This window comes from Plecotus auritus (assembly GCF_963455305.1).
Source record: "Plecotus auritus genome assembly, chromosome: 5".
In the NCBI taxonomy this organism is placed as follows: domain Eukaryota; kingdom Metazoa; phylum Chordata; class Mammalia; order Chiroptera; family Vespertilionidae; genus Plecotus; species Plecotus auritus.
Window position 1 is genome coordinate 51,247,687 of NC_137776.1, and position 19,569 is coordinate 51,267,255.

The 19,569-nt window shown below is 42.1% G+C and overlaps 1 protein-coding gene across 2 annotated transcripts in view; it reads right to left on the bottom strand.

Moving 5' to 3' along the window:
- CERS6 (ceramide synthase 6) overlaps positions 1–19,569 on the bottom strand; it is a 264,685-nt gene that overhangs the window by 163,978 nt on the left and 81,138 nt on the right. For both annotated transcript variants that reach the window (XM_080667729.1, XM_080667728.1), the window contains exon 3: positions 13,171–13,301. In XM_080667729.1, coding sequence (XP_080523855.1) covers positions 13,171–13,301 — 131 coding nt within the window. The remainder of the gene's footprint in view (positions 1–13,170; positions 13,302–19,569) is intronic.

Genomic DNA, 19,569 nt, shown 5'->3' on the forward strand with positions numbered 1-19,569 from the left:
TGATAATTTAACTTAGATTTCTTTCTTTTTCCTTTGGATGTTTAATTTTTGCATGTTTGTGCGGGGGGTTGGGGAATAAAGAGGAGGAGGTCATCATGCCAATTCAATGCACTGAATTATCCTTTTTAGTAGATACAATAGTTTGCAAGGCAGACCACACAAGGAAGGTGCCTGCTCAGAATAATCTCTATTACTTGAGAGATTTATGTTCAATGAGCAAGTGTTCTTTCTAACAAAAGAATGAAAGGGTTCAAATTTAGTCAGACATTGGTATGAGGCACTGATAATAAAACACAACTCCATTCTTAAATGAGCCAAGCAGTCAGTAAAGATGGACTTTTTGTGAAAGCAGGCAAAATGAGGACATTTTAGAGCAGAAGGTCAGATGGCCCTAAATATGTAGAGAGGAGAGGGTGGGAAGAAATGCCCAGGGCCTTAGCTTGGCAACAGGTCCACACCCACCTCTTGGCTTTCCCTCTCCTGGCCACCTGTCCTGCTGACTGGAGTTTTTCAAACCCACCATTCTTCCCAGGCAATTCCCACTCTCTGGAGAGCCTCTGGTAACCACACTCTCTTTCTCTACCTGGCCAATGTAATCATCCCTAAAAACACCACCATGCCACCTCCTCCAAAAAGCCCTTCCTGCCTCTTTCCTCCCCACCTCAATCTTCCCTAGGACTATTTCAAAGACAATAAACTTGAGCTTCTTCTAATTAAATTCAGTCCTCTCGCCCCAAGAGGTTCAATCCAGTACTTAATCCAAATAATTGATTCATTCAGTAGACAGTTATTGGGGTGTACAGAGCACCAGCACTGTGCTGAGCCTTGGGGAAGAGAAGATGAAGACAACAGTCCCAGCAACCAAGGCAATAGACAGCTTAATAGCGGAGAGAGATCCAAAGAGTGAAAATAGCAAGTCTCCAAGTGCACTAGTAGAGAATGACTCGAAGTGCAATCAGCGTGCCAAGGAGAAAGCAACGACATTGAATACTAGTCCCTCATCAACTGCAGGGGAACAGGAAACAGAAAGGAGACCAGGATGTGCAATAAAACACCAAAGAGCCCCCTTTCCATGTTTGCTCTGAATGTGGGAATATACCATGTTCTTGAGCTTTCTCTAACATTGTACTGCTGAAATAACACAAGCCTCCAGATTTAGTCAGATTTGGGTACAAATTCCAACTCTGTCACTTACTAGCTGTGTGACATGGGTTGTTACTCCATCTCTCTTTGCTTCAGTTTCTTCAGGGGTACAAAAGGTTTTAAATACTTAGCATACTACAAACATTGGCGATAAGGATCAACTACAAAGGTCCTGCGACCCACAGGTTGAGAACCGCTAGCAGGGTCGCCTAAGACCATCGGAAAACACAGATATTTACATTACGATTCATAACAGTAGCAAAATTACAGTTATGAAGTAGCAACGAAAATAATTTTATGGTTGGGGTCACCACAACAAGAGGAACTGTATTAAAGGGTCACAGCATTAGAAAGGTTGAGAACCACGGAAGTGTCCGGAATAAAACATAACCTCAGTAAACACTGTTTTCCCCTTCTTACTTAGGATCTAATTCTCCTACCAGCATTACGTGTCCAGCACATCTGCAAGAAACCCTAATGTTATGTAATCATATGTAAGATGAAAATATAAAATGTCACTATATCTGTGGCTAAATACAAGGGGTACAGATATTATCAGAACCCTGAAGAATTAAGTGAAATGTTCAAGACTTGTGCACTAACCTTTAATGCCAATTCTGCTGCTAACCTGTATGTCATGGTGCTCCATCACCTCATTTGCAATGTATCCTCCGAAAAACAGTATTATTAACTTCCCACATCAGCAAGTTTCAACCTTTTCATCTCACAACATACATAAACTAATTACTAAAATTCTGCTGCACACCGAAAATATATTTTTGCTGATTGGACAAAAAATAGATATAATTTTGATTCATTTACACTGGACGGCTATTGTGTTGCTGCTATCAATTTTTTGTTTTGGAAAAGAGGTCAGGGCCCATGACTATTAAATAGTCAGGTACTGCCTGACTATTTATTTTAAAAATTCTTGTGGACCCCAGTTGAAAATCCCTATTCTACATAGCAACTGCTATGAGGTGGTATATAGGCCAAATAAAAAATACTGTCCACATTTAAAATCATTTTTAATATATTTTTTATTGATTTCAGAGAGGAAGGGAGAGGGAGAGACAGAAACATCAATGATGAGAGAGAGTCATTGATTGGCTGCCTTCTGCACACCCCCCATCGAGCCTGCAACCTGGGCATGTGCCCTGACCAGGAATCGGACATTGACTTCCTGGTTCATAGGTCAATGCTCAAACACTGAGCCATGCCAGCTGAGCTTTAAAGTCATTTTTCTACAATATTTAAATTCTCTCAAGTCAAGACAGCCCAATGGACACTACCAACAGCTTGACTTGCATTTAAATGAAAGTAATTGGCCTTAATTGCATTTAGTTAAGTTTCCCATGTGATTATGAATTTAAATTTGGGGAGGCCTACAGAGAAACCCCAAAGATCTGCTTCCCCAATAGTCACTTGGAATCTGCTCAAATCTTCCCAAAGGAGAAATGGCTGGGCCTCCTGCTACTTTGTCCACATGCCCGCACTCCTCTAACACCACCTTATACACAAACATTCACTCCTCAAATGACTAGTTACTATATTTCAACATCGGGAGTCATGTGCATTGCACCACCTTTTAAGACAATTACAGTCAAATTAGTAATGGTTGAGGATTCTCTTAGGGTTCCTGTCTGCCCCTTGCCAAGGGATGTGGCCGCCATGAGCTAATCACCGGAGGGCAAATAGCCAGAGGGAAGCAGAAGCTCTGGCCCTGGAACAGCAGGAGGCAGAGTAAAGAGGACAGAAAGAGAGAGCAAATTGGACCAGATTCCCAAGAGGAAGCAACAAAGTGTTTCCTTCTCAACAACCTAAAATTAGTTCTCTTGATGGCACATTAAGATACAAGACCCAGAAAGCTCCATGGCTAGGGCAATAAGGAAAAGGCCTTAGAAATAAGTCACATCACTTAAGTATCACAGGTTATATAGCAACCTATCCGACGTCTTGACCAGCTTTACTAATAAGGAGAATCAATTGCCCTTGTGAGTCCCACAAGGTCAGAAATGGTTGTTTATTCAACTTGCAGCCTCAGGCATGGAGAGACACACATTATATGTAACCCTCATTTAATTCCCAAATGACCTTGTGAGGAAGAGTCATTTGTCCTTTACAGAAGAGGCCCCTGGGACCTAGCAAAGTTAAATTACTCGCTAAGGGTACCATAGCTTGAGCCAAGACATGAACCAGGTGCATGTGATTCCCAGCCTCAAATTTGTTCAAGGTCAGTTGCCTCCTTAGCACATAGGAGGTAACCAGTAAATATTACATTTAACTCAAGTTCCCACACTAAGAGGCCACGCTGGCCTCTCCCACAGCTGATCAGGCTGTCCTGGCTCTAGCACAGGTGGCTCTACTAAAGCCAGCCCTGCTGGGCTCCAGGCTTTGCTCCCGCTCCCTCCTGGCAGAGGGAAGCTGTGTCCTCCTCAGAATCACCTGGCAAATTTTAAACCACTGTGGCTCAAAGACATTCACTGTTTGTTCTGACATTTCTCATGTGATGCCTCTGCAGGCACAGTGGGCACGGGTCCCTGCTGAAGTAGGACACCCTTTCTCGTCCACTTCTGTCACGTTGCTGCACAACAGCAAGCCCAGGGCTCTGGCCCTCTGAACCCAGACGGGTTTGGCATCTTTTTCTTGTGTGTAAGTAAAGCCCACGTTAACAGCCCTGTGACCTCACAAGGTCACGTGGTTCTGTCTTCTTGGGGTTCCACAGAACAAAAGAGCTTCATCTAAATTGAGAACCTGTTCTCCTTGGATCTCTCCTCCAAAAATGACAAACACCGGAGCTGCCTGTGGTAGGTAGTGTGCCTATTGGGGGGCCACACTGCCCAGGCACGGTTTTGACACAATACTAGCTATTTGCTGCTGCTCCTGTTACACCAGCTTGACTAACAACTGGCTGTGTGATGGTGTTGACAGTACCTAACATTCACCACCCCTGTGTGTGCCACACACTTTTCTACACTGTATAGATGGTAACTTATTTATTTAGCCTCCACAATGACCCTATGAGACAGGCACTACCTGCCCATTTGACAAAGAAAGAAACTGAAACTGAGGGGGGCCAAACATCTGTCCCAAATACCCCAGAGGTTTTTCCTAGAGAAAAGACTGGAACTCGGACTGCCGGGCTCCAGAGCTCCCCCATCACACCACTACCCTGTTCCATTAGTCTCGCTGCAAAGCTTGTTGTGAAACCATGAATGTCTTCTAGTGTTTTGTGAGTATAACAAGAATTTCATAATTGCTTATATGTGATTTCATCTGCCAGAAGCTCTAGGTAACTGCAGAGAACTACACTGAGTTAACCTGAGCAGTGCAGGAATACACAAAACACACGCACCCCTCTCAAACATCTCCAAGCCACCTCAATTCACACGTGCTACGAGCCACACCCATCTGCTGTCACAACTTGCTCTCCAATTTTGGATCATCTTCCTTTCTCCGCTTCATAGAAATTATGAGCTGTAACCCTTCCAATACTGTTATGGACAGAATTGTGCCTACCAACGTCCATACATTGAAGCCCTAAAGTCCAATGTGACTGTATTTGAAAATGGGGCCTTTATGGTAGCAACTGTGGTTAAATGAGATTCTAAGTTTAGGGTCTTAGTCCAATATGATTGGTGTCCTTCTGAGAAGGAGCATCAAGGGTGAGCATGCACAGAGGAAAAACGATGTGAGGACACAGGGAGAAGGTGGCCAATGAGAAAAGTGTCAAGAGAAACTAACCCTGTGACACACTGATTTTGGACTTCTAGCTTCTAGACTGTGAGAAACAAATTCCTGTTGTTTAAGCCTGTGGGATTTTGTTATGGCAGCCCTAGCAAACCTATACCCAACAGCAATTTACAAGCAAACATCTGGTTTTTTTTAAAGGTAAGCTCTATTTTTTTAATGTGTAACACTATACACCTGTTTTTACTAGGTTCCTAACTCTTTTTATAATGTCACTGATGAAGTTTTTGAGTGTTGTGTCCTGACTCATTTTTCTCATAAACCATGTGTTATTTTGTTTTGTTCTGTTATTCAATTTTGTGGAATGTATACATCATATTATAGCACAACTGACTGTATTGCCACTCAGAGAATAGTGACTTATGGATCCGGAAGACAAAGCATGAAACATAATGTTTCTGTAGTCTTCTTCAGACACTCTGATGAGGTGGGTTCCATAAAAAAAGTCTCGAGAAGGGCAGGCACCAAACTTAGATACAGAGCATGTATGTGTATTTGTGTGGGCACATATCTAGACTACAATCCTGTATAAGTAGAAAAGATTAAAGTATTAATTTCTGTTTGGTAGGCTTTGGAGGATTTTTCTCTAAATTTTACAAACATTTTATATATCTCCTATAATCAAAGTTGATTATAATGATTTTCATAAGTTTGTCCTAAATAATAAATAACTTTTAAAATAGATTAAACAACAAAGAGAAATTATTACAAATTCAAAATATGGCAGACGAGAATTAAATAAGAATATTAGGCCTTAATAAATTCAGTTATTCTTCAATTTACTCTGTCCTTTTTTTTCATCCCCACCTGCGGATGTTTATTGATTTTAGAGAGAGAGGAAGGAAGGGAGAGAGAAACATCGATATGAGAGAGAAACTGCATCCCATACATGCCCCGACTGGGGACTGAACCTGCAACCTAGGTATGTGCCCTGACTGGAACTGAACCTATAACCTTTTGGTGTACAGGATGACATTCCAACCAACTGAGCCACCTGGCCAGGGCTATTCTCTGTCCTTTTCATCATTCTCCAACTCCATGTTGAACAAAATTATTGGAACTCGGACTGCCGGGCTACAGAGCCTTAAGAAACTGAATATGTAAAGAAAACTGACCAACAATACTGAGTATGCAGCCAGCTTGACCAAAGTACAGCCTCTTTGATATATTTAGAAAAACTATGTTTTCCTTAATTAGCCAGTACACATGGATTAGAGGCCTAGCCATATGCCATCAAGGAATGTGAGAGGCTTGATTTAATTGGAAAACCCGAGTTAACTTGCTACAGATGGTAGGTCTGGAGTGGAAAGAGGGAGAAAGGTTTTAAGAGCTTATTCATGGCAAAAGAATAGACTGCCTATAGTCAGGTTCATCAATCTTCATAATGTTTGTAGTGAAAGCGACACTGCCTAAGAATACTAATAAGATCAAAGAGGGCTTGATTGAGCCAAATGAAACTGCATTAAGGCACCATGTCTCAGGACTAATTACAGAACTGTCATAATGCTTCTATTACATGGCAACACTCTGGGCAATGGATTACTGTGCCTGGTGCTACAAGAACACATTCTCTTTCTTGAAACTCTGAAAGAACTGTTAATATTACTGTAATCCTAAAGCACTTAGCAAACGATGGCTTACCAGCCAAATCCAGAAGGCCATCTGTTTTTGTACAGCCCATGAGTTAAGAATAGTTGTAAAATGTTTAAATTGCTGGGAGAAAAAATTAAGAATAATGCTTCATGACACTTGAAAATGATGACTTCAAACTTCAGAATCCATAAATAAAGGTTTATTGAAAACCAGCCATGCACATTTGCATTGTCTAGGGCTGTTTTTGTGGTATAACAGCAGAGTTGTAATTGTCACCAGGCTCATGTGGCCTAAAATATTTACTTTCTGGCCATTTACAGGAAAAGTTTCCTGACTCCTATTCCAATATCAAAACTGACCTGAATACAAACCACTGATTTAAATCCACTGGAAATAGTCAAGAATAGCCTTCAACACCAAATTTGAACAATAATGAGGCCAGAGTAACTATATACTTTGAATGATGGAAATTGTTCACCAACCTAGGAATGATTTTGTATTAATGAAAAATAATCACCACCTTCACAGCAACAAAACAACTCAACCTTATACTATTCAAGACCTAAGTGGTTGTCCCCAAATTTACGATTAATGTTTTTTCAGACTTATGATCAGTATCGACACACTGCTGATCATGTATCCCAGTACGGATAAAATGAAGACATAACTTTTCTTATTCTCCTGTTCTGAAACCGCATCAATCTCCAGCATAACTTTGATGGTGAACTTTGCAAAAGATGCTCACGTCATGATCTAATGGAGAAAATCATCAAAACTGAATTGTTTTTTTGGCAAATTTTGTCCATCACTAGTGTGGAATATAGAAGATCCTAAAGCAGTTTACAAATATGCAGTTGATTTTTTTTTTCAAACAGGTGACTGAGTTATAAAAACCAGACCATTTCCTCAGCTCGAAGACTGATCTGAAATAAAGGAATATGAGACTCAACTTGTTGCTTCCTGTACAACCCCGATCCTTTTCACCCCTCAATTATCTGTCTGTGACTTCAATACAAATCTTTCGTATTGAAGTCACAGACAGCACTGCTGATTTGTCCAAATAAAACAGCTAACAAATAAAAGCAGTGACCGAGTTGGTGGCATGAAGGCAACTGGTTAAGCCACTCATTTCTCATGCTGAGTTATCCTTAGTTCAATGGAATCACAAATTAAGAAGACCACAGGCCTTCTTTGCAGAAATGAAGACACAATTTCAAAAGGTTCCCAGATTTTGGTCATTGTGCTACCACTAACAGAAGCATACAGATACAGAAGCATTTGTGGATAATTTTAATCAGCATCAAGTCTAAAATGGAATCCCTAAACAAAAGACAATCTTGGATCCGCATCTTATAGCAAGTCTCCACACGGATCAAACTTCAATCCAAATAAATTACCACTAATCTGTGAAGCATGACTATTCCTTCTCCTACATTTTCAGGTTATCATGTGGGAGATTTATCTGTCCAGTCAAATAGAGACTGCTGAAATGAAAGCCACACGTAGTATTTACTCCCAGATGTGTGCTATTAAACCTACTGCACAATATTCAAAAATAATGAGCATAGGTAGGGCACAATTGAGAGGAAAGCATTTTACTCTGAAAATTTATCTCTGCCCCTTCCTGTGTCACCCTGCAGATATCTTCATTTCAGATATTTACTTTTATGTTATCCAGATATTGTTAGAGGAGGAAGGTGAAGCCTCAAAGCCTGATCCCCCAGTTAAATGGCTCCCATTCAGAGCCAGTTTCTCCTAAAATGTCTCACATGACATCTCATTTTTATAAATTCTTTACTCCCTCTTGAAAATCTCTATTTCAATTTCCAATAAAGATTGAAATGCTTCTGGAAGAAATATTCATCAAAACAAACACAGCTGTAAATGACTGACATCAGCATGAAGAGAAAAAAAAATACCACGTCAATGTTTCAACACATTGCTTGCTGAACAGCTTCTCCTACTCAGTCCTTCTGCGTTAAATGGGTGTGCCCAAAATTGGACATGCCAGCAGATGGTTATAAGCACTGTTTGGCATGCATCTTGGTGCATTCTATGCTGTTGACAGATGAAATACAATTCCCCTGGAGGGATGCTATGGTTTCTAAAGCAGTACTTACATAACAAAAAAACTACAGAATCTTTCCATTGGGGTCCTAGATCTAGAAGCTCCAAAGTTGTGTTGTCTTGCTTGTTTAGTAGGTTTGAACAGCAGTCATCTCTTCTCAGAGATTACTGCTTCTTAACCAGAGATGTGTGTCATCAGTATTCAGGATATTTCTTCCAAGATATGCATGTCCAGACCCCACCCGAGTTTTCCCACACTTAATCAGACATGCTGGTGTGGGACCTGGGCATGTGTACATATTTTGGAAAGTTTACCAGGTGATTATGAAGTGCATCCCTGGTTAAGATGGCTTTCCCAGATTATTTTTTAAAGTGGTGAGTAAATAACTGTGACATACATGTGTGCATGCACAGAACAATATAATTGTTTTATTTTCCGTGGTGCTATCTAAATGTACTTCTTTGCTATCCCATTCTTTCCCCCTGGTTTCTGCTTTTGAAATTGGCTTGGAGCATTCCATAGTTCAGTAATAATTTCCAGGTAAATTTTAGGTAAAGTCCAAGTATATCAGACACTCTTCATTGGGGGTAGGGGCAGTATGCCAACTTAGATCAGCAAATTCTTCCAAAACAATGTCATCTGAACATAGAGTCATTCGACAAATATTGATTCAGCAACGTCTACATGTTGTGGTAAAGGCAGAGAAGAATGCAAGAAAAACAAGATGTGGTTCTTGTGCCCTCAAGGAGCACATATGATATAATTAGGGTGAGACTATATAGACAAGCTATGAAAAGATAAATAACCACATAAGTAAACACATGACTCGGTATTAAGTGACTAGCTCTTCCAATAAGGACTATGAATTCAGAAGAAGTAACGCTCCCTCCAGACCCAACAGTCACAACACATTTCTAAGAGGGCCTGGGGTTTGAAGAATGGATATGGGGTACATGGGTGGGGCAGAGGTTCCCAATCAGAAGCATGGAACAAACCAAGGCAGGAATGAACAAAGTATGGACAGTGGAAACACAGACCTCTGGAAGAAAGGGATCATCTGGGTAACTAACATCAAACAGATGAAGGCCAGACTATATCAGGCTAAGGAGCCTAATATTGATCCTATAGTTGTAGGAAAATCATTAAGGTTTTAAAGCAGCAGGCCATGGAGATAATAGTATTTTAGGAAAATGTTAAAAAAAATTTGCAGCAAACAAGCGTATCAGATAAATAATGGGATTTATGAGACCCATCAGGACTGGGGCAATTGCAGTGGTTTTATAAAGAACTAATGGAGCCGAGATCGGTTTGGCTCAGTGGATAGAGCGTCGGCCTGCGGACTGAAAGGTCCCAGGTTCGATTCCGGTCAAGGGCATGTACCTTGGTTGCGAGCATGTCCCCAGTAGGGGGTGTGCAGGAGGCAGCTGATCGATGTTTCTCTCTCATCGATGTTTCTAACTCTCTATCCCTCTCCCTTCCTCTCTGTAAAAAAATCAATAAAATATGTTTAAAAAAAAAAAAAAAAGAACTAATGGATCTCAGGGGCTGGATGGTTTATTTCCAGCCTGTAACACAATAGAAGCATACATGAATATGAGAAAAAGAGAAGTCAGGAGTAGAAGCAAATCAGAGTTGCCAGCTGGAGGTGACTCAGAAGAAATATTTGCACTGGACACATGGCTTTGGAAGAAGTTGTGAGAGAAAAGAACTCCTTTTACACAGAGGATGGAAGGTAGAAAGGGAAATGAGAGATGGAAGACTGAATCTGGAGAAGTGGCCCATTAAAGACCATAAGGAAAATAAAAGAATAAATGATGCAAACCAAAGTCCTCAGAAAGGCAGGAGAATCTATTGCCAACCTAGAGGGCAAGGGAGAAGAGTTTCAAAACAAAGTTCATCAACAGTCTTCTGCAACAGGGTCAAAGGCCACTGGTAATGATTCACTTCTAGTCCCAGCAACCCCTGTGTGTGCTCTAACCCACAATTGATCTTTATCTTTTAATCTTTAGTTACTGTCTGTGCATACCAATCGTTTAGCACACATATCTGGTTATTTTTTAATACCTGTCTTGACTCTCACATATTGAGATATTACATTTTACATGACACTATTATAAATAAGCTACCCAAGGGAAGAGATCATAATTGATACCTTTATGCACCCCCAACCCCACATTGTGCCTTCACATTGCCATGCCTCTAGCAGTTATTTAGAAATGTTTTTTAATTCCAGAACATTTTTAAAAATATGTCTTTATTGATTTTAAAGAGAGAGGGAGAGAGAGATAGAAACATTGATGAGAGACACACATCCATTGGCTGCCTCCTCCACGCCCTGCATTAGGGATTGAGCTTGCAACTCCAGGCATGTGCCCTGACCAGGAATCGAACCGGGGACCTCTTGGTTCATAGGTCAATGCTCAACCACTAAGCAACACTAGCTGGGCTAATTCCAGAACATTTTTATCACTCCAAAAAGAAACCCCGTACTTGTCAGCTGTCACTTTCCAACTCTCCCTCCTTGCCACTGGCAACCACTGATCTGATTTCTGTTTTAGGGATTTGCCTGTTCTAGACATTTTCTATAAATGGAATCATACAATATGTGGCCTTTTGTGACTGGTTTCTTTCCTTTAGCATAATGTTTTCTTTTTTAATTTAAAACAGATACATTAAGTTTCTGGGTTTTTTTACAATATACAAAATAAATATATTACTAGATTGTAGATACAAAATAATTAGCCATTTACATGCAATAAGCATTAATATTTCAAGACAAACAATTTTAAATATAATAATATTTTTAACTAATTGAAATATTTTTAACTAATTGTAACAGTAATCATCCTGGTGATTGTGGTATGCAGGTAAGAACCAGCTGAATTCAGGGAGAAGACACAGACATTGGTATAACGTTGAGCTTTGCTTGTCAAAGTGATCCATGGACCAGCATCATGGCCTGGGAATTTGCTAACAATGCACTCTCAGCTGCCATCCCAGAACGACTGAATCAGAATCTGCACTTTAACAGGATCCAGGTGACTGCTTCCTACACACGCTGATGTAGACTCAGCATAGTGTAGAAAGAGCTAGCATGGAGGTACCAAGTAAGTCAGTGGGAGCTGGAGCAGATGGCACCTGAGCTTCAGTGTGTGGGCATGTGCTGAGACCCCACTTCACCCCTACTCAGACCTGCAGTTCTAGGATGGAGCCCTGGCCCTTTGGGTTTTGGCAGGACCAGGCCAGGAAGCAATCCCAGCTTCTGAGCAGGAGCTCAGATGCATAAATCCTTCCTCCATAATCTGCCACTAACTTCAATTACAGGAAGGGCTTTGCAGATTGTATCTACGAGGCTGTTTTTCCATGTTTTATAAATATTCTGACCTCCTGAAGACCCTGTTAATGCACCCCATATTTATCCAGCCCTAGGATTTATGACATTATTCTGCCTCTCACTCATTCTCCTAGAACCGTGGTCGGCAAACTGCTGCTCGCGAGCCACATGCGGCTCTTTGGCCCCTTGAGTGTGGCTCTTCCACAAAATACCACGGCCTGGGTGAGTCTATTTTGAAGAAGTGGCATTAGAAGAAGTTTAAGTTTAAAAAATTTGACTCTCAAAAGAAATTTCAATCTTTGTACTGTTGATATTTGGCTCTGTTGACTAATGAGTTTGCCGACCACTGTCCTAGAAGATTAGGTTTTCCTTTAAGCCTTAGATTACAATTGCTAAAACACTTTTTGGGCATAATTGAAAGCCAGACCTGAAAATGTAACTTTAACCCCAAATAGAAAGAGCCTGCAATGGAGGGAGCTACACTGACAGCACTTCTGTTAAAAAACCAGGTGTCAGGAAAAAGCTCCCAAAGGAAGGAAAGAACAGTTAGACACAGGTACCAGGTATCCCAGAGGAGGAAAACCAACTAGAACAATGAGGCAGAATCCTCCCTTTGTGGGGGATGTGCTCAATGCTTCAATATCCCTTTCTCTAACTTTCCTGTAGATACGTGTATTGAGTGTCACTACGTCAAAATATCCCTGTGCTAGAAGAGTTCTCGCTGGGTCTTCTATCATTTTTAACAGCTTCCTTGAGATGTAATTTACACACCATAAACTTCACATTTCTGAAATAGTAGAGAATTTCATTCCATGCCCCACCTTCAAGCAATGCTTCATTAAACTCACCCAAGAATATAATGCAGCCATTTCTTAAATCTCCAGGAATATAGGTCATCAGTGTGACCCTCTGATAATATATCCTAGTGTCTCAGCTTTATCAGTGGAAAGATCATGACAAAGTCTACTCTATTAAAATTCAAACTATAAATGTAATGATTTTTAGTGCTATATTTCAAGTGGCTGACTGAAAATTCCATTGTGGGTTCTGTAATATGCCTTCTTTGTAGGAACTCCATGCAGAAGCCAACTTCATTTACTGCATCCGAAGTGGAAACCACAAACTTGTACCAACTATTCCCCCAGTTTTTCATAGACTATTTTCCCCACCAGATGGCTTTTTAGGGGCTGCTGGAGCCTGGACCAAGCCTTTATTTTTCACCTCAGTGATGGTATGAGTTACTAAGCAGATTTTTCTTTCAAAAAGAAAAACAGCAACTTACATGCTCTCACAGAACCTCGTCAGTGTGCTTGGCTTCTCCTGGTTGCGTCTTTGTCTAAACCAGCGCTGAATGCTGCGAACATCCCAGTCCAGCTGCTTGGAGAGGCCTTCCAATCTCTTCTCATCAGGATGCTGTGAAACAAGGTACCAGGAAAACCATTTCCATCTGCTCCAAAAAGAGATATGCCCTTGTCTACAGTTGAGGTATATATATATATATATATATATATATATATATATATATATATATATAACACACACACACACACACACACACACACACACACACATATACATATATATATACATACATATATATGTATGTATATATATATATGTGTGTGTGTATGTGTGTGTGTGTGTGTGTGTATATATATATATATATATATATATATATATATATATATATATATATATAAAATCTGCTACTGAGATTTCCATATTTACCACTGAGGACGTAGGCCTTCCATTAGCAGTGTGAACGTGACTAACCACTTAGGACAAGCAAAGTTATTCCCTGTGAAATAGCATTGAAAAATATGAATCTTGCTCTAATGCTTGCACTTCTTATCAGCAATGAAGATGCAATGGGACAGCCACCTGGCTGAGTCAGTTCCATTAGCCTTCAAGGAAAGAAGTTTCAAAACAAAGTTCATCAACAAAGTCTTCTGCAGCAGAGAAGTAAAGGCCACCTTAGGTGAATGTGCAGAGGCATCATTTCAATATTTCCCTTTCTCAGGGGAAAAAAAAAAAAAAAAAAAAAGCTAGACTTAATCATCATATATCAGGATAACAAAAAGCTTGGAATAATCCCCAAATAGCTGGCGTTAGCCTAAGGGACCAATTCCACTACAAAACATGTTTTTTCTTTCTTCTCTCTCCCCTCTCCTCTATTCTTCACATATTCCTCTTCTATTCATTTTTCTGGTCATTCATTTTTACTGGTCCCCATCAAAACCTTTACAAGGACTATGTACAACTTGAAGACACAAACGTGGTGTGGTGGAAAGAGACGCTATTTATTCTTGCCACAGGATGATAATTGTCTCACACATTTCTGGAACATTAGGAGATGACAGACATAGGTTCAACTCCTCCCTCCAAGGACCTACCCCTCTGAGCCTCGGTTTCCTCACCCATTTAATAAAAGGGCTATTTATCCACCTAAATGGGATGGTGGTGAGGACCAAACGTAAAAAATGTAAACTCAGCACATGTGAGTTCTCCCCTTTCCTTTCCTCCCATAATATTTGGCATAATATTCCTGCGGAGGGTGACCTGCCACACAACACGACTAAACTAATTTAGTTTTATTCCTTATTTCTTCTAGCTTTGCTTTCATAGAAGGAGGCATTAATGATCAGAGAAAATAACCAAAAATGGGGAAGGCAGGCTGACCAGCTTTCTGCTCTCTAGTTATGAGGGTTGAATTTTCACATGACACCCTTTAAAGCATCTCAATCAATTCTAAGTGTCAGACACACAGGAAACACAGCCAGTGGCCTCAGTATTACGATTGAAGTTATAAAATGTGCTGAGCTTGTGTCTGTAAAAGTTATTTGCCAACTTTCAGGAAGGCATGTACGTTGAGCTGTTTTTATTAGTAGTCCTGACACCATCTCCACTCTCCCTTTATGCCTTGTTTAATTTAAAAGTGTGGGAGAGAAAAATTTATAGCCTACAATATATCTTATACTGACCATTTTCCTAGAAGAATTCATTTTTAATTTCAATTTACATTCTAAGTTTATTGACTAGGTAAAACAATCATATGGTTCCCAAATTAAAAATTATTCCAAGTTTCACCTTCCTTCTTTGTTCCTCCTCTCTCATGTCCTCCTCTCCCCTTCTTACCAGGTAACCAGTCATTAAATCAGGTTCTTTCCAGTGTTGTTTTACGCAAATGTAAGCAAATTTGAATATATATTCTTATACCCACCTCCCTGTACCCCCCTCCCCCTGCCAGTCACATAGATGGCTGCATACTACATACATCATTCTGGACTTTGGGTTTTTCACTTTACAATGTGTCTTGGAATATGTCCATTATCTTATATAATAAAAGCCTAAGTGGCGTCACATCCTCATGCAACATCGTCACAAGATGGCCGCCACAAGATGGCTACACGCACAGCAGAGGCGGGGCCTTGTGGCCGGCTCTGCACAGTGAGGCATGGGGGTCCTGTGGCTCTGCACAGTGCAGAGGAGGCTGGTCCCGGCATCTCCACCATCTCACACAGAGGAGGCGGGTCACAACAGGGGAGGGCAGTTGTGGGCAATCAGGTCAGCAGGGGAGGGCAGTTGGGGGCGATCAGGTCAGCAGAGGAGCAGTTAGGCATCAATCAGGCCGGCAGGGGAGCGATTAGGGGACAATCAGGCTGGCAGGAAGAAGCGGCTAGGGACACTCAGGCAGGCAGCCAGGCGAGCAGTTAGAAGCCAGTGATCCCGGATTGTGAGAGTGATCCCAGATTGGAGAGGGTGCAGGCCAGGTTGAGGGACACCCTTCCCCAACCCGTGCACGCATTTCGTGCACCAGGCCTCTAATAAAAATATAAAGGACACCCTCCTTCCTTTGTAGAACTAAGAATATGCCTAATTTACTTATCCACTCCCCTATGAATGGCCATTTAGTTAGCTTCCAAACTTCCACTACTATAAACAATGCTGCAATAAATAACCTTGTCCTGGGTCACTTTCTACAGGCCATTTCATATACAAGTATAAACTCCCGGAAGTGAATGTTGGTGATCAAAGGGTCTATGCATTTGCAATATGTTTGGATATTGAAAAACCCCCTTCATTAATAATCTCACCAACTAATACTCTCATGCAAGCAGGCGTGCTCATTTCCCAAAGCCTCATCAATAGAGTATAATATCAGACTTAATTATTTTCCAGTCTGACGTATAAAAAGTAGCAACTCAGTATATTTTAAAATTTGATTTCCTCTTTTTCTGAGAGAAGCATCTTTTCATGTGTTTTAAAAACCATCTGTATTTCATTTTTATGTACAGTCTTTTCATATTTATTGTCCATTTTTTCTTCATTTGCAGATATTTTCTTTATTAATTTGTAGAATTTCTTCAATTATTCTTTAATTTCTTCCATTAAACCTTTGTGTGCACCACTGGCTGCATATTTTGTTCCATTGTGTCACTTGTGCATTATAGTTAGCTTATGGTGTGGTTTTTGCTTATATTTTTTACTTGCAGAAGTTTGTTTGTTTTTAAACGTATTTGAATTTACCAATTGTTTCCGCTATAGTCTCTGAATCTGGGTCATAATTAGAAAAGACTTTTCTATTCTAAATGTCCAAGAAATTCTCCCACATTGTTTTGATTCTAATACATTTATAGTTTTGATTTTTACATTCAATCTTTAGTGTAATTGAAATATGCATATCTTAGTATACAGTGGGAGGTGTGAATCTTTCTTTTCAAATGGCCACCCAGATAGGTCAATACCATTGTTCACATTTTTCCCAGGAGAAATTGAATCTATTCTTCCATTTTTCTATTATGTTTGTGCAAGGATATGAAGTTAGGTTACTTAGAAATCTTTTTTTATTTTTCTACTAATGGCCCAGTGCACAAAATTCATGCATGGGGAGGGGGTGTCCCTCAGCCAGGCCTGCACTCTCTCCAATCTGGGATCCCTCAGGGGATGTCCGACTGCCGGTTTAGTCCCGATCCCTGGACATCCCTCTCGCTATCCAGGACCGCTGGCTCCTAACCGCTCATTTGCCTGCCTGCCTGATCACCCCTAACCACTCTGCCTGCCGGCCTGATCATCCCCAAACACCCCCCCCACCAGCCTGCTCGCCCCCAACTGCCCCACCGGCCTGCTCACCCCCAAGTGCCCCCCCTGCTGGCCTGCTCGCCCCCAAGTGTCCCCCCCACTGACCTGCTCACCCCCAAGTGCCCCCCCTGCCGGCCTGCTTGCCCCCAAGTGCCCCCCCCACAGATCTGCTCGCCCCCAACTGCCGCCCTGCCGGCCTGCTTGCCCCCACTGCCAACCCCTGCTGGCCTGCTTGCTCCCAACTGCCCCCCCTGACAGCCTGCTCGCCCCCAATTGCCCCCCCTGCCGGCCTGATTGCCCCCGACTGCCCCCCCGCCAGCCTGATCGCCCCCACCTGCCCCCTGCTGCCACCCTGCTCACCCCCAACTGCCCACCTTGCCAGCCTGCTCGCCTCCAAATGCCCTCCCCTGCCAGCCTGATTGCCCCTAACTGCCTCTGCCTCAGCCCCACCATGATGGCTTTGTCTGGAAGGACGTCTGGAAGGTCTCCCGGTCTAATTAGCATATTACCCTTTTATTAGTATAGATATGTACTTTAGAATTAGCTTGTCCAGTTTCAAAATATAAACAAATGGTCAAACGAGAAAACTGGTTGGTATTTTTAATGAGATTATATCAAGTTCTTAAATTAACATAGAGTGAATTGACATCTTTACTCAATTTGTCTTTTGTGTCCTTCAACAGTGTTTGAAATTTCCTCACATACCTTGCACATCCTTGTTACATTTATTCCTGGGGATGTTATCTTTTTTGGATTTCTATTATAAACTAGAGGCCTGGTGCACGAAATTCATGCACGGGGGTGTGTGTCCCTCAGCCCAGCCTGCACCCTCTCCAATCTGGGACCCCTCAAGGAATGTCCGACTGCCCGTTTAGGCCCGATCCAGGTAGGATCGGGCCTAAACGGGCAGTCGGACATCCCTCTCACAACCCAGGACTGCTGGCTCCCAACCACTCACTGGCCTGCCTGCCTGATTGCCCCTAACCGCTTCTACCTGCCAGCCTGATTGCCCCTAACTGTCCACCCCTGCAGGCCTGGTCACCTTTAACTGCCCTCCCCTGAAGGCCTGGTCACCCCTAACTGCTCTCCCCTGCAGGCCTGGGTCCCTCCCAACTGCCCTTCCCTGCAGGCCCGGTCGCCACCAACTTCCCTCCTCTGCCGACCTGGTCACCCCTAACTGCCTTCCCCTGCAGGCTTGATCACCCCCAAATGCCCTCCCTTGCAGGCCTGGTCCCTCCCAACTGCCCTCCCCTGCTGGCCTGGTCGCTCACAACTGCCCTCCCTTGAAGACCTGGTCCCTCCCAACTGCCCTCCCCTGCTGGCCATCTTGTGGTGGCCATCTTGTGTCCACATGGGGGCAGCCATCTTTGGCCACATGGGGGCAGCCATCTTGTGTGTTGGAGTGATGGTCAATTTGCATATTACTCTTTTATTAGATAGGATAGAGGCCTGGTGCACAGGTGGGGGCCAGCTGGTTTGCCCTGAAGGGTGACCTGGATCATGGTGGGGGTTCCCTTGGGGCATGGAGCAGCCTGGGCAAGGGGCCTGTGGTGGTTTGCAGGCTGGCCACGCCCCCCGGCGACCCAAGCGGAGGCACTGGTATCTGGGATTTATTTATCTTCTATAATTGAAACTTTGTAGTGGAGACCAAGGCAGGCCAGGGCTGTGGGAGCTTGGCTCCCTCCATAGCCAGGGGCAACTCAAGCCTCCTGCTCTCTCCAGCTCCATGGCTGCCGCCATTTTTGTTGGGATTTATTTATCTTCTATAATTGAAACTTTGAGGTTTGAGTGTAGGCCTGGGCCGGCCAGGGTGGCAGGGAAGCTTGGCTTCCTTCATTGCCGAGGAAACCCAAGCCTCCTGCTTGCTGCAGCTCCATGGCTGCAGCCATCTTGGTTGGGTTAATTTACATACTCACTCCTGATTGGCTGGTGGGCGTGGCTTGAGGGTGTAGTGGAGGTACGGTCAATTTGCATATCGCTCTTTTATTAGATAGTATAAGGAATTTTCTCAGATCTTCTGACTGCTTAATGTCTGCATGTATATATGATTACTAATTTTATGCCAACATTTCATATTGTTTGTGGCTAATATTTCCTGGTATATGGTCATATAATAGCATATTACTAGAATGATACCACTATAAACAAAGGACATTTTAAGTATCATTTTTTCACTAGTACCTAGACTATAGTAGGGCCTCAATACTTCTTGAATGAATGAATAAATCTTCTCATAGCCATAGCTTTATTGGCTCCTTTCTAATTTTTATGCCTTGATGTTCTTTCTTCTTATCTATTTGCTAATTAAATATAAAACTTAGCACAATGTAAAACTGTAGTTATAAACACCCATATCTGTTCCAGACTTTAGTGGGAATACCCTTCTGTTTCTCATTAAGCAAGAAGCCAGATCTAGGCCTGTGGGTCTGATATACAGGTGTATTAACGGAAACCACCTCGCCCTAGTTAGATAATTTTATTTTAATCAAAATGATGTTAGGTTTCAGGATCCACGGAGATGATCATGCATTTTTTCTCCTTAGATCAATTAATATGATATATTATTTAAATAGATTTTTAATACTGAATTCAGGGAAGGAAG